The sequence below is a fragment of the Scyliorhinus canicula genome, chromosome 3, assembly GCF_902713615.1.
Source record: "Scyliorhinus canicula chromosome 3, sScyCan1.1, whole genome shotgun sequence".
Classification (NCBI taxonomy): domain Eukaryota; kingdom Metazoa; phylum Chordata; class Chondrichthyes; order Carcharhiniformes; family Scyliorhinidae; genus Scyliorhinus; species Scyliorhinus canicula.
In genome coordinates, this window is record NC_052148.1 from 227,677,337 (window position 1) to 227,693,544 (window position 16,208).

General features: G+C 50.7%; 1 protein-coding gene across 3 annotated transcripts in view; it reads left to right on the top strand.

Annotated features, from left to right (window-relative positions):
- Window positions 1-16,208, top strand: part of LOC119963342 — a 320,297-nt gene that overhangs the window by 105,192 nt on the left and 198,897 nt on the right. For all 3 annotated transcript variants that reach the window (XM_038792342.1, XM_038792344.1, XM_038792343.1), the window contains 2 exons: window positions 12,885-13,199; window positions 14,956-15,270. In XM_038792342.1, coding sequence (XP_038648270.1) covers window positions 12,885-13,199; window positions 14,956-15,270 — 630 coding nt within the window. The remainder of the gene's footprint in view (window positions 1-12,884; window positions 13,200-14,955; window positions 15,271-16,208) is intronic.

The following is a 16,208-nucleotide window of genomic DNA, read 5'->3' on the forward strand; positions in this document are numbered from 1 at the left end:
ACCCAAGCCGGAATCGAACCTGGGACCCTGGAGCTGTGAAGCAATTGTGCTGTCCACAATGCTACCGTGCTGCCCCTCTGCCTCCATTTTGTTTCCTGGATCTTTGCAGGGTTTTGTTTCATTCTAGTTTTTCACTTGATTTTGCTTTCGGATTGCAACTGTTCATGTTTCTGCCATGCACACCTCCTCAAGATACCCAAGAAATTGGTGCAGAGGCAGAGGGAATGGAAATCATGCAGGACAAAAACAAAAGATGTGTCTTGAGGATGGCAGAGGTTCTGATCAGAAGTTGTTGAACCCAGTGTTGAGTCTGAAAGGTTGTAAAGTGCTAAATCAACAGGTGAAGTTCGGTTCCTCGAGCTTGCGTGGAAAGGTGCCATGCAAAAAGGAGGGTTGTTGTGGTGATTGAGGAGTAGATCATAGTGGACGGAACAGTCCCTATGGAATGCTGAAAACGGACAGGAAGGGAAGATATGTTTGGTGTTGTTAGAAAAGGCACATAGATAGATAATGATCCATTGAATATCAAGGCTAATATTGTGGAAGATGACAACAAGGTCTTGTGGCTCAGAGGGCTGCGTCCCTGCCTCTGAACCAAAAGCTCCAGGTTTGAATTCCACTCCAGCACTTGATGGCCAAGGAAGGTGCATTCATAACGTGGTCAAACAGGTTGAGTGTGTTAACCTGCAAATCTTTCCTAACACGCCAATGGCTAACGGTTTGAGCAGGAGAGACCCCTGGTCAGTAATGCTTGATGTGGAGTAGCGTCCCTCAAGCTATAAGCCCCCGGTGACAGACTAGTGATTGTTCCACGGATTACTAGCTATGGAAATGGACAACAGTCTGCCTTAGTGCACCACTCAGTGTGGGAAGAGAATTAGAATTGTGGAAGGTGAGGACAAGCAGAACTCTGTCATGGTTCTTGGAGGGAGAAGAAATGCAGGTCAAGGATCCTGTCAACCATGGTGGAGAGAAAATCTTGATTGATGAAAAAGACTAATCAGAAGAGGGAGATGGAATGTTGCAAGGAAGATGCAGTCAAGCTGGTTCTAAGATTTAATAGCCGAATAGTGAAAATTGTGTGATAGCTTATTCCCCGTTATATTTCTTTGTTGCCGCAAAGAGGAAAGGTATGGAGGTACCCACACTCTGGATATCTCAGCATGATGAGAGTTTTATTAAGAGATGTTGCTCATATAATTAAGATGGTGATCTGCTCACGGCCCTGGCGTCACTACACATCACGTGACGCATAACCAACAGGAATGCATTCCCAAATACATAACACCCCACAGAAATGGAAGCAGAGAAGTTGGGTAAGGAAGGGTGAACGTGAGAGATGGATAGAAATTGGAAACAAAGTTGATGGAATGTTCAAGTTCAGGACAATTGCAGGAAACTGCCCTGATATAGTGATCAGTGTACCTGAAAAAGAGGTGATGGACAGAGCCTATGTAAGACTTGACAAAGAATGTTGTGGATATCCCACAAAAAGACAGGCATAACTGAGACTCATGTGGATACCCATATCAACACAGTTCATAGGGTGAGGCAGTGGCACAGTGGTATTTCCACTGGGCTGTAATCCAGAGACCCAAGATAACGTTCTGGGATCTGTGTTTGAATCCTACCATAGCATGTGGTGGAATTTAAATTAAATAAAAATCTGGAATTCAAAGTCTCAAGACACATCTCAAGACCATGAAACCATTGTCGATTGTTGTAAAAATCCATCTGCTTCACTTATGTTCTTTAGGGAAGGAAATCTGCTGTCCTTACCTGGTCTGGCCTGTAAGTGACTCCAGATCCATAGTAATGTGGTTGATTCCTAAATGCCCTCTGAAATGGCCCAGCAAGCCTTTCAGTTGAACGGCAATTAGGGATGGGCAATAAATTTTCACATCGCATGAATTATTATTTTTTAAATGTGAAGGAAGTGCATTGAATTAAAGGAGATGTTGTTCAAGGTGAGAGGTGCTGGGCAGCAGAAACTGTTTGGGTCCCCATTCAAGGAAGAACTGGAGATCCTCTGACCATTCTGCTGGAGGAATAAAAATGCAAAGAGATTGGATGTCCTTGGTGAAGAGAACATAGAACATATAGTGCAGAATGAGGCCATTCAGTCCATCGAGTCTGCACCAACCCACTTAAGCTCTCACTTCCACCGTATCCCTGTAACCCAATAAGCCCTCCTATCCTTTTGGACACTAAGCGCTTTGGACTGTGGGAGGAAACCGGAGCACCCGGAGGAAATCCACGCACACACGGGGAGAACGTGCAGACTCCGCACAGACAGTGACCCAACGGGGAATTGAACCTGGGACCCTGGCGCTGAGAAGCCACAGTACTAGTCACTTGTGCTACCGTGCTGCCAGTGAAGACAGTGTTTACGACACTCTGGGCCAGTGCACGGCCAATTCCAGCCCCACCTGTTCCAGAGTCATAACACAAGTGAATTAACCAATAATTCTCATAAAAATATCCGAAGTCTTTGGGCCTTGGCTGCCGAATAATTACAGTCGCCAGGTTTGTAAATGGAAACACAATTACTGTTTATAACTATAATGAAATATGCAGCAAATACAGCTGGTTAACTATTATCTATATATCTATATTATCTATATATAACCTAATTCCTCACTTTAACTTGCCCCCACCAGCTACACACCCAAGACAAATAAACAAAGAGGGTGGAAGGATGTAAAAATCATAAATGAAAGGAAAAAGAGTCTTTGTTCCAAATTAAAGTGTTTAGCACACCTTCTTTCACAGCAAGCTCGCAGGTTAAAGTCTCTGTTTGCAACCTGTAATAATCTGTTTTAGCTCACTCAGCTAAATCGCTGGCTTTTAAAGCAGACCAAGCAGGCCAGCAGCACGGTTCGATTCCCGTACCAGCCTCCCCGGACAGGCGCCGGAATGTGGTGACTAGGGGCTTTTCACAGTAAATTCATTGAAGCCTACTTGTGACAATAAGCGATTTTCATTTTCTTCTCTGTAGATAAATTCATCCAGGTTCTCTGTAGTTTCAAGAATACAGCACTCCCAGCTTTTCTGGAGACGGATAACAGATTCTTTATTTTGCAGCCTGTAATGGTTTCTGTGCCGGTCCAGAAATATATCACTCACAGCAGCCTTCCTGGAGAAAGACAGATAGCCAGTTCTTGCCTCTGTCCTGCCAGGATCAAAACTGAAACACCGTGGAAATCTGGCAAGCATTCCATTGGGATAGGATCCAATCACCACGTCACTGGGCAGAGTACGGCCTTTTGAGCCAATTCATTGGCCATCAGCCAATCAATCAAACTGAGTCTCACCCCATCTCTCTCTCTGGTGCCAACAAATCTGCATCCTCCTGTTCAAACCAGCTGAGACTAGCAGAGTTCTCTCCTGTAACCTCTGAATTCTGCTGCATTCCGTAAAGACACGTGTCCATTAGCTGACAATGCCACTTCCTTGGAAACAATAGCTTTCAGCTGTGCAGCCAGAGGCTGCCACTGTCAGTGGGAGTTAAAGTGACATTCAGCATATTACCACAAAAAGGGCTCTGTCCTGGCAGTGTCCAGTGGGGAGGCCATAACGTAGTGGTATTGTCACTGGGCTAGTAATCCAGAGACCCAGGGTAATGCTTTGATGTCCTGGGTTCGAATCTCACTATGGCAGATGGTGAAATTTGAATTCAATTAAAAACAAATCTGGAAGTAAAAGTCTGATGAAGACCAAGAAACTATTGCCGATTGTCGTAAAAACCTATCTGTTTACTAATGTCCTTCAGGGAAGGAAATTTGCTGTCCTTACCCAGCCTGGCCTACGTGTGACCCCAGGCCCACACAGCAATGCGGTTGACTCAAATAAGCAATGCGGTCCCTGAAATAGCCTATCAAGCCACTCAGTGCCCACATCGCAAGAACGAATAAAACAAAAAACATCCATGCATTAAAGTAATAACAGCAATAAAGGGGAAAAAGGGAATACACAGGAAGGACCCTCACAACAGGGGGACAGGAAATTGTTCTCCCATTATTATTTCCCTCAAACATTATGGTCGTGATCTAACGGTCACATTGTACGCGGCACAAATCCGTGTGAGCCAGTTAGGTCGCAGGAGTGTGGCCAATATCGGGATCGGCTGGGCGTAGATCAGGTTTCGATCCAGCCGGCCTGCTGCCGTTGGCGGGTTCATATCCCACCTTGATGTGGTGAGAAACCAATTGAGGACAATCTCTCCATATCGCTAACAGGACAGACCCTCTACCTAATGGCCTCCTGTGATCTAACCAGCTCTCCAGCGAGTGGGCACGAATATGCCCTTTACCACACCTATTTAAAAATGGTGGCTCAGGGAATGGGAGGAGGTGAGTAGCCATCTTTGAAATCGGACATTAACCCCGGGGGCTCTGGAGCTGCAATACAGTGCTCATGGCGGGGGGGGGGGGGGGAGCGTCCAGGGGATGGGCCCAGTCGGGATGGATGGATGCCATCGGTGTGGGGGGGGGGGGGGGGGGGGGGGGGGGTCGCATCTGGGCTGGGGACAAATGGCTCAGCTACCGATGGTGCCTCCCTCCTACCCAAGTACCCTCTCAGGTGATCCTCTATCTTTTAAGCCCTCCATGCTCTACAGCTACATCGTGGTGAGACCCCAGAATGCACACCAGAGGTGGAGGCAGCCTGCTGCTTTCCGCGCCATGTGGCCTTTGATGCCTCTAGCGTGCATCCTCTGGAGATCCTACCCGTGGCACTCGACTCGCCGTGCCATCCTGTTACACCGCTGACCTCGAGATATGCCGTTGTCAGGAGGAGGGGACTTGCGGGAGCTGGAGACCGCCATCAACTCCATTTTGGAAGGTCCTGGATCGGTCTGTTGCACTCCTTCCTCCCAGACTGGACCTGTAAGGCCCTGGAGGCCACCATGGGATGGAGGGGCACCTAGATTGAGCTCCAGAAGCTCATGCGTCACCTGGTTCTGCCAGCCCTAGCGGCTCCCCATTGTCTGTACTGTGGTGGCAACACCCTCAGCACTGCTCCCCTGTGACTGGGCCACACCCTGGCGTACCTTGCCAATGTTCACCTGTATCTGGAACATGTTCCTCAGCGACTGGGACATGCTGTAGAGTGGCTCAGCAATGCCCACCTGAGACTGGGACATTCGCCGTAAGATCCACCAGCGTCTGGGACATATTTCCCCACCATTGGTACGTGTTGTCGAGCCATGGCCTTCACTGACTGTGTAACACCTTGGGCACCACCACACATGGTGCTGACATCATGCTGCAGCCTTTTCACTGCAGTAATCACCCTAGCAGTGATGGCACCATCTCCTGTGCCCGTAGCCTTTGGGACTCCTCCAATCGGCTATGGACCCACTGGAGTGTCGCTGACATTCCCTCCTGAATCTCACGGCAGCACCCTAGTGTCTGTATATGTTCTGGGATAACCTGTTCCAGAGGCTCGGCATCTGGCTGGGGCCGAGCTGGGACCGGGGATCCAGCAGACCGCTGACTGCTGTCTCGCCTGGACATTCCTGCCTCCACCTGATGTGCATTGGTGACCGTGTGATGTTCACCAAATCATGCCCCAGAAGCCAGTCCACTAATATCGCCCACCGAGGGCGTGTTCCTGAGCTGGTGGAAGTGGGGATGATAGTTGTGAAGCATCGATGGTGGCATCCTCGGACCTCTCCTCCAAGGTGTTCTCTTGGATGGCAAGGAGATGACCATCCGGATAGACAGGAACTATCAGATGGGGATCCTGCGGGACAATGGACATATGGCCAGTGCAAGGGAAGGATCATCTTGTCTGACATGCAAAACTCACTTGAGACAGGTTACTTGGCGCGGGCTGGTGGATCCTCACCTCTGTGGTGCAGGCCAACCTCGATGTCGGTAACCGTTCTGTCCTCGGTCATCCTGCGACCTCCAGGTCCCATTCCTCACACTGGGTGAGGGCTCTGATGTCCGGCACCCGCCGCCCGACTGGGCTCTCTCCCGCCTACCGTGTGCCAACTTCTCCTGCGGGGACAAAGAGAGCATTATGTGTGTGTGTGTATGTGTGTGTGCGCTATGGTGGGTAACAGGGGTGGGCACCACTGCTGGGCATGGGTGGATTGTGCTAATGGGTGCCAGGGTGTGCTGCGGCACAGGTGCAGTATTGTGTTGGGAGGGGTGCGGTGCCAACCGCTGGCTCATTGTGGGGGTGAGGTCTGGGGGTGGCAGGTGGGACCAGGAGCAGGGGCCAATGCCTACCTACCTTTGTGGACTGGTGGAGGTCGTTGAGCTTCTTACGGCACTGTATCGCGGCCCTCCTGGTTACTGTCCGCAAGCTGACAGCCACTGCCTCCCCGGTGGCAACGGCTGACCTGTGGCTAACCCTCCAACCCCATCGGGGGACTAGGGATCCAACTCCACCGCGTCCAGCCATCTGGCCAGGTTGGCATCACCAACGCTGGGCTGCGTGGTAGCATATTACATGCAGTCTGGGGTTTGCTCAGAGGGAGAGGTTTAAGAGCTGCTCCCCCTTGTTAGCATGGAGCTGCCAGGCACGGTCCAGACGAATCAGCTGGTGGGACAGCCATTTCCACTGTGAAGCCCATGGGGCATCATTACCACCCCTAATTGACGTTAGGTACTGTTCGCGGTCTCGCCAGATTGGCCGCCAGGAAGCACCCGGCAAGTCTCGCTTGCTACCGCACTTCGTGCTTCTCCTGTTGGATTGAGCCCGACATTTCTAACTTTTCCCAATTCTTTTTGTTTTAATATTTTTATTCTCCACCTTTTTCACATTTATCAAATTTTCCTGTCTCCCTGGGGGTCCCCTTTTTTGCTGCTTTTCTTGCTCTCCTCCCACAGCACCATGAAACAATCACTCGTTTTTTTTCTCTTTTTGTTCTAAACTCGCCAAAACTCCCACCGATCTGTTCCCCGAACGTGAGGAACACGTGAGACGAAACAAGGAGAAATAAAATGACGAGAAAACGCAAGGCCAGAAGCCACACAGGGACCAGACGTAGAAGGGGTCTGGTGCAGAGGCAATTGGATGAGTGGACCAGCGCACGGCGCAGCGGAGCACAAGTCTCGCCGGAGCGAAAAGGGTGGAATAGCCAAGTACAAAACCCTCCGTCACCGGGAGGGAACTGGACGGCAGCATCCCTCTCAGAGGCATTGAAAGAGCACTGTCAAGAAATTAAAATGGGGGGCACTTCCGGTGACGGCGGGTGGCAGGCAGCCGCACATTGGAGGGCTCCCGTTCGGGAACCGCATTTTTGGGGTTTAACGCCCGGTCCCAGGGGCAACAGAGGCGGAAAAAGCAGGGAGAAGGCACAGTGAAGGGAAATGTTGAAAATAAGTAAAAAATCGTGTGGTGAATGTGTAACCACTATAAACTCACACTGTACATTACTGTGTCCCTGTGGGCTCCATCTGTGAGCTGTTGCGCGGCTCTGCCCACAGGGGGAGATGAGGAGCATGTACAGGGCTCCGCCCTTGGCTCCGCCCCCAGCAGGAAGTATAAGTGCTGTGGTCCTGCGAGTCCGCCCTCAGTTCAGTATAGTCGCAGGCAGGCTCAGTTGTAAGCCGATTAAAGCCACAGTTTACTTCAACTCGTGTCTCTGAATGAATTGATGGTCGCATCAAAACGGCCGTGAAAAAAGCGGCTGAAAGTCCGTCGGGGAGTGGAAAGGTCACCCCGGGGATGGCAAGGAAAGTGGAGGCTGGGGCACCAGGGGAGGCCGCATTGCCCACGGCTGAAGGAATGACTAAGGTGATGGCCGCGGAACTCGAAAGGCAGTTCGCAAAACACATGGAGGCGATGAGGAAGGAGATGGGGGCAGTATTGAAAGTGCTGGTGGAGGAGGCGATTGCCCCGGTGAGGACGGCGGTGGCGAGCGTAGTGGCGGAGATGTGGGAGCAAGGCGAGGCACTGAAGGAAGTGGAAGAGACATTATTGCAGCACAGTGATCAACTTACCTCGATGGGGAAGGAGATGCGGAATGTGATCGAGATCAACAAGGATCTGCGAGCCAAAATGGACGACTTGGAAAACAGATCCAGGTGACAGAATCTGAGGATCATGGGACTGCCCGAAGGAGTGGAAGGCTCGAGGCCGATTGAGTATTTTGCCATGTTGTTGGCGAAGCTATTGGGGGAGGGGGACGATCCCTCCCGATATGAACTGGATCAGGCTCATCGGTCATGGAGGCCTGTACCAAAGGCGAGTGAGCCGCCATGAGTAGTGACTCTGTGTTTTCGTAGGTACAGTGTGAAGGAGAAGGTCCTGTGCTGGGCCAAGCAGAAGCGGGTGGTGCAGTGGACTGGAGCTGGTATACACATATATCAGGAATTTATGGTGGAGCTGGCGAGGAGGCGGGCTGCCTTCAACCGGGTGAAGAAGGCACTGTACATCAGTAAGGTGCAGTGTGGCATAGTATACCCAGCTAAGTTGAGGGTGACCTACAATTCCAATTTATTAAGCAGAAATTTTACAACGATGGATCTCCGCATCAAGCCGGATCGCCTGCAGCTGCACGCTCAAGCAGACAACGCCAAGTCGGCCTTCGCACATTGGCTAGCTTGCTTCGAGGCCTCCATCGGATCTGCGACTGTACCACCCTGAGAGGCACAGAAGCCCCAGATTCTGTATACGCGGCTGAGCTCCGATATCGTTCCCTTCATCCGGGACGTGCCTACCTACGCTGAGGCCATGGCACTACATGCACGCCCTGGTGAGGGACTGCGATTGCCAGGACGTTTCGGCTGTTGAACGTTCCAAACTCCTAATTAGGGATGCTTTCGATACAGGCATAGGGTCGGCGTACATCCGCCAGCGCCTCTTAGAAGGGGCTACCCTCGACCTCGCCCGACCAAGAAACTCGCAACCTCACTAACGGTCGCCTCCCGCAATGTACAAGCAAACGCCCCCAACCGCATGGCGCCCCCCTCCTGGACATCATACACCCCATCATGGACCCCACCAGCGACCATCCCAGCCAACCCCAAACCCAAGCCTGCTCCGCGCGGCAGCCAACCAACCCCAGGGGACCCAAGTTCTACTTCTCCGGACAGAAAAAGCACCCCCGACAGCGCTGCCCGGCGCGGAGCGCACTCTGCAAGGCCTGCGGGAGGAAAGGACATTTTGCTGCTGTGTGACAGGCCCGCTCGATCGCTGCTGTAACCAGGCCCATTGTCCCTGCACCCCCCACGTGCGACCCGTGGGCGCCACCAGGACCACGACGCTAACCTTTCCAAATTCCTCCACACCACCAAACTCCTCAACCTAACGTACATCAAGGAGAAGTTCGTGTTCAGCACCAACCGCTTAGCCATCCTCCGCTATGTGGTGCAAAATGGAGTTCTAGGGCCCAACTCCGATCGCATGTGCCCCCTCATGGAGCTCCCACTGCCCCAAGGCCCTCAAACGATGCCTGAGGTTCTTCTCATACTATGCCCAGTGGGTCCCTAACTATGCGGACAAGTCCTGCCCATTCATTCACTCCACAGTTTTCCCACTGACAGCTGAGGCTCACCAGGCACTTCAACCATGTCAAGGCCAACATTGCCAAGGCCGCGATGCATGAGGTCGCCGAGACGCTCCATTCCAAGTCGAGAGCGATGCATCAGATGTTGCTCTGGCCGCCATCCTCAACCAGGCAGGCAGGCCCGTGGCATTCTTTTCACGCACCCGCCCTCCATGCCTCCGAAATTCGGCACTCTTCCGTCGGGAAGGAGGCCCAAGCCATCGTAGAAGCTGTGCGCCATTGCAGGCATTACCTGGCTGGCAGGATATTCACCCTCCTCACTGACCAACGGTCGGTTGCCTTCATGTTCAACAACACACAGCGGGGTAAGATCAAAAATGATAAAATCTTGAGGTGGAGGATCGAGCTCTCCACCTACAAGTACGAGATTTTGCATCGCCCCGGTAAGCTCAACGAGCCCCCCGATGCCCTATTCTGAGGTACATGTGCCAGCGCACAAGTGGACCGACTCCACACCCTACACGACGCTCTCTGTCACCCAGTTCTTTCACTTCATAAAGGCCCGCAAACTGCCCTACTCCATTGAGGAGGTCAGGACTATCATTAGAGACTGCCAGGTCTGCGCGAAGTGCAAACTGCACTTCTACCGGCCAGACCGAGCGCACCTAGTGAAGGCCTCCCGCACCTTTGAACACCGCAGCGTGGATTTCAAAGGGCCCACCCCTCCACCGACCGAAAAACGTATTCCCTTAATGTGGTCGACAAATACTCCAGATGCCCCGATATGACGTCTGCCACCATCATCAAAGCCCTCAACACCATATTCACTCTGTTCGGTTTCCCCGCCTACATCCACAGCGACCGGGGATCCTCATTTATGAGCAATGAGCTGCGCCAGTACCTGCTTAGCAAGGGCATTGCCTCGAGCAGGACGACCAGCCACAACCCCTGGGGAAATGGGCAGGTGGAGCAGGAGAATGGGACGGTCTGGAAGGCCGTCCAGCTGGTCCTGCGGCCCAAGAATCTCCCGGTCTCCCGCTGCAGGAGGTCCTTCCCGATGCCCTTCACTCCATTCGGTCGCTACTTTGCACTGCGACTATTGCAACCCCCATGAACATCTCCTTGCCTTCCCCAGGAAGTCCACCTCCGGGGTTTCATTCCCAACGTGGCTGGCAGCTCCAGGACCCGTTCTCCTCCGCAAGCACGTGCGGCTCCATAAGGCGGACCCGTTGGTCGAGAGGGTACTGTTACTCCATGAAAACCCGCAATACCCTGACAGTCGTCAAGACACAGTCTCCCTCAGGGATCTGGCACCAGCTGGGTCCCCCCCCCTCTGCCCCGGTGCCACCCTTCCTCCCCCCAGCACACCCCACCATAGCCTCCACTCCAGGACGATCCGTCCTCCCCTTGGTTCCACCCGGGGATAAAGATGAGGCCGACACGCTCCCGGAGTCACCGGCGACTGAACCGACCCCTGCATTGCCACTGGGACTGCGGTGCTCACAATGGAGGATCAAGGCACCTGATCGGCTGAATTTGTGAACTTTCCCTAAAATGTTAACCTATGCATACAAATAGTGTTCCACCACCCCTGCTGGACTCTTTTTTTTAACAGGGGGTGAATGTGGTAGTCACCACTGTTGTATATATATCACATATAAGGTGTAATACGGTAAGGCTCCTGTACTACAGGTACGGGGGTAGATCCCTTCCTGCAGGCTCCACCGAGTAGGCGGAGTATAAATGTGTGGGCTCTCCGAGCTGCAGCCATTTCGGCAGCAGCTGCGGGAGGCTACACATCTCTGCTTAATAAAGCCTCGATTACACTCTACTCTCGTCTCGTCGTAATTGATAGTGCATCAAGACTGTAAATAGACACCTAAGAAGAATCCTTTGTGACTATAATATATGAAAACGAACGGCAATGTATATAATTTTGAAAATGGCAATAAAAAAATTTTTGAAAAAAGGAAAAAGAGTCATTAATTTATACATTCCAACACTCCCCACCCACCCCCAAGTCCCACGAATGTTCGATGTCATCCAATTCATGAAAATGCATGATGAAAAGGCTCATGAGTTGTAGAACCCTTCTATCCTCCCCCTCAACTCGAACTTTACTTTCTCGAGCGTTAAGAACTCCAGCAGGTACCCCGCCATGCCGAGGCACAGGGCAGAGAAGCCAACCTCCACCCCAACAGAATGCACCTTTGGGCAATCAATGAGGTGAAGGCTAAGATATCTGCCTGTGAACCTGCTTCCAACCCCAGCCGACGCAACACCGCGAATATGGCTTCCAGGGGACCTGATTCGAGTCTCACGTGCACCACCTTTGAGATTACCCCAAAGATCTCCCTCCAACACCACTCCAGTTTTGGGCAGAACCAAAACACATGAACATAATTTGCGGGGGCCTCCCAAGCGCATTCACAAACATCCTTCACCCCCTTAAAAAGTTGGCTCCACCTCGTCCTTGTGAGGTGCGTCCTATAAACCACCTTCAACTGTATCAGCCCCAACCTCGTGCATGATGTTGACACATTCACCCTTCGTAGCACCTCACACCACAACCCCGCCTCCATGCCCTCCCCCAACTCTTCCTCCCACTTTGCCTTAATCCTATCCAATGATACCTTATCTTCTCCCAGAATAATCCCATAAATCGCTGACACCACACCTTTCTCCAATCCTCCAATCCCCCACTCTCAATATCTCTTCCAACAGTGTGGGAGCCCGTGCAATCGGAAAGCTCTGTACCTCCTTCCTGGCAAAATTTCAGACCTGCATATACTTAAACATCTCCCCATGCCCCAACCCACATCACCGCCCCCCCCCCCCCCCCCCCCCCCCCCCCCCCGCCCTCCCAGTTCCTCCACTTGCAAACCGGTCTCCCATAAACAAGTCCTTTAATGCCCTAACTCCCCTCTCCTCCCATCAACTTTACCCAATCATGATGAATGGTCACGATAGAGTTGAGGTGTATCGTAACGTTGACACTGGCTGGGACCTTGTAGTCCTGCCGAAAGACAATGGAATTTCAGCTGTCCCAGCCATGGTAATGCGGGAAAACCCTGGTCTCTGTTTCTGTCTATGAAGATTGTGTCTGATTTGCTGAGTATTTCATGCATTTTCTGTTTTTATTTCAAATTTCCAGAATCCACAGTATTTTGTTTTTGATACATTTGTTGTGTAAAGAAATGAAGGATGATGGAACCAAAGCAGGTAGATCGAGTTAAGATAGTGATCAATAATGTTCTAATTGAATGACAGTAAAGGCACAAGGGGATGACTGGCCTCTTCAGGTTCCTAATCCAATTGGTAGGAGACTGATACCTGGGCTCCAATGTGCTGATAATGACTCCATTAAGAGTTCAAATAATCCCAGACCTTTTCAACCGTGTATCTATCTTTATTCCAGGTCCAGTGCCCATACGTCTGGTGAACGGTCCGAACATGTGTTCTGGGAGAGTTGAGGTCTATCGTAACTCCAACTGGGGAACTGTCTGCGCAAATGGTTGGGATATTAACGCAGCGAGTGTGGTCTGCAGAGTGTTGAATTGTGGGTCAGCCTTGCCAGTAACACAAAATACCACCTATGGAGAGGGAACTGGGGACATCTGGTTGAAACACGTGAGGTGTGACGGGAGCGAGATTTCCCTCGATCAGTGCTCTGCTGGCCCACAGGCGGGGAAGAACTGCACACACAGTGAGGACATTGGAGTGACCTGTTCAGGTGAGTGGAGTTATTTACTTGGCTTAAATTTTATTATATACTCCTCATTAGTGTTTTCTCACAAACTTTGTGAGTGGGGTTGAAACTTTCATTTTCTGGGTTACTAACCCAGACATCTGGGTTACTTGTCCAGTAACCCTATTGACCTTGGAGGGGATGCAGCACGGATTTAGCAGAATGATACTGGGGACAGGGAAGTGTTCAATTAGTACAGTTTACAGAGATGAGGCTTTATGAATACAGAACATGAAACAGTGATCTAATTGAAGTGTGTTTCAGATGTTTAATGGATTTGATGTGGTAGATAGAGAAGGCTAGATTTTTCCTGCAGCAGTGGGAAACAGATGTTGCCAATGGTCCCAGGTTTAAATTCTCCCTTTGGAGGAAACGGTCACTCATTAGGATTTTCACAAAGGCACCCACTTAATTGCCATGGAGGGTGGTGGGTGAAGTATTGAAGCTGGAGGGCTACTCGGAGACCTTCTAGATTTAGAGGAGCAGCAGGCTAAGATGAATGCTAAGTAAAAGGTAAGACGCCTCAGCATGGTGGCTCTGTCTCACCAACCTTTTGAAAACTTTAAATAAAAGATGGACCCCGTGGTTAGACCACCACTGTGGGGGAGGGTAGAAATTCTGCAGGCCTCCTGGGAGCCTATCTTCAGGCACCACAACTGTTCATGGTCAGTATGGTCAGTATGGGACAGCACGGTAGCATTGTGGATAGCACAATTGCTTCACAGCTCCAGGGTCCCAGGTTCGTTTCCGACTTGGGTCACTGTCTGTGCGGAGTCTGCACATCCTCCCCGTGTGTGCGTGGGTTTCCTCCGGGTGCTCTGGTTTCCTCCCACAGTCCAAAGATGTGGAGGTTAGGTGGATTGACCATGCTAAATTGCTTTTAGTGTCCAAAATTTCCCTTAGTGTTGGGTGGGGTTACTGGGTTATGTGGATAGGGTGGAGGTGTTGACCTTGGTAGGGTGCTCTTTCCAGGAGCCAGTGCAGACTCGATGGGCCGAATAGCCTCCTTCTGCTCTGTAAATTCTATGTATGAAAAACTGGAGGCCAACTGGAAAATTGCAGTTGGCATCATTCAATTGGGGTTAATAAGGTTAAGGAGTCTAGTCAGCTATATGCCTTATGAGGGCGAATATCCAGCCAGTCCTGAACCCACCTTGTCTAAAATGGTTGGCGTCAGGAACATTATTGGGAAGCAGCATGCAGGCTGGCACCAACATATCTGGGCACATCCATCTCCGTTCCTGTCTCTCGCCTGAAAATCCTGCCCAGTGAAATTATTTCTTCTGGTGGGAAGAATCTAGAGCAAGTGGGCATAATATTTAAATTAGAGCCTGGCAAGTTTTGGCACATGACAGGAAGCACGTCCCCATCCATAGGATAGTCAAAATCTCAAACTTTCTCCCCCAGAAAGCTATTGATGCTGGGTATTAGTTGGAAATTACAAAACTGAGAATGATAGAGTTTTGATGGTGAAAGGTATTAATGATTACTGAAACAAGGTGGGTGGATGGAGTTAAGATACAGATCAGCCATGATCTTATTGAATGGCAGTACAGACTTGAGGCGCTGAATGTCCTCTTCCTGTTTCTACTTGTTCCTTTTTCCTACTTCCTACATATTCTCTCTGTGCTAATCTGCATTGGGAGAAGACTGAAACCCAAATGATAATATCCAACTGAATTATCTTGTGAAGTGCATGTAGTCCCAGACCACTTTAATCATGTTCTCATCTCTATTCCAGGTCCAGTGCCTGTACGGCTGGTGAATGGTAGCAACGTATGCGCTGGGAGAGTTGAGGTCTTTCGTAACTCCATCTGGGGGACTGTCTGTGACAATGGCTGGGATGTAAAAACAGCAAATGTGGTCTGCAGAGTGTTGAACTGTGGGATGGCCCTGTCAGCAGAACGAGGTGCCACCAATGGGCAGGGTACTGGAGTAATCTGGTCCCTTAATGTAAACTGTGACGGGACAGAGCCTGCCCTCGATTGGTGCTCTGCCAACCCATGGGTGGGGATCAATTGCAGTCACAGTCAGGATGCTGAAGTTACCTGTTCAGGTCAGCACATTTATGCTGTTCCTTGTTAGTATGTTATTTTGCAAACTGACCTAATGGAATTGAAACTCTTGTTTTTCGACCCTGATTAGCATCCAGATCTCTAGATTACCACCCAGGTCATTGGCGTGACAGCCGTGATCCCTGGATTACCTAGCGTCCGGGATTATCATTTCAATGTTGGGATTATGAGCCCAGGAGCTACATTTCTACCAGAGGGTTCTGGATTAGAACCCTACAGTGCAGCCATTTAGTCCATCGAGTCTGCATTCGCCCTTTGGAAGAGCACTCTACCTAAGCCCATGGCCATACCATATCCCTGTAACCCCACCTAACCTTTGGCTGCTAAGGGGAAATTTAGAATGGCCAATCCACCTAAACGGCACAGTGTGGGAGCAAACCAGAGCACCAGGAGGAAACCCACGCAGACAATGGGAAAATGTGCGAGAACCACTCGGGGGCCCTGCCAGCCTCCTGCAGATGGGAGAATGACGTGGGGACATAGCTCCATTATTGAAAAGTCCAGCTCCAGGTATCTGATCTCCTTGTACCAATAATGTACGTTGATCTTGGTAGAAACAAGTACAGATTCATCAATATGATACCACGGGCTAAAAGAGTTAAATAATGAAGACAGATTGTACAACCTAACTTGCATCCAATTAACTGTGGGAAAATGAAATATTTGAGAAGTTTAAAGGATTTCATCTGAAAGGAGAATACAGAACAAGGGGCCATAAATTAAAAATGAGTGTAAGGGTAGCACAGGTGGATAGTACTGTGTCTTCTCAGCACCAGGGTCCCAGGTTTGATTCCCCGCTGGGTCACTGTCTGTGCGGAGTCTGCACGTTCTCCCTGTGACTGCGTGGGTTTTCTCCGGATGCTCCGGTTTCCTCCCACAGTCCAAAGACGTGCAGGTTAGGTGGATTGGCCATGGTAAA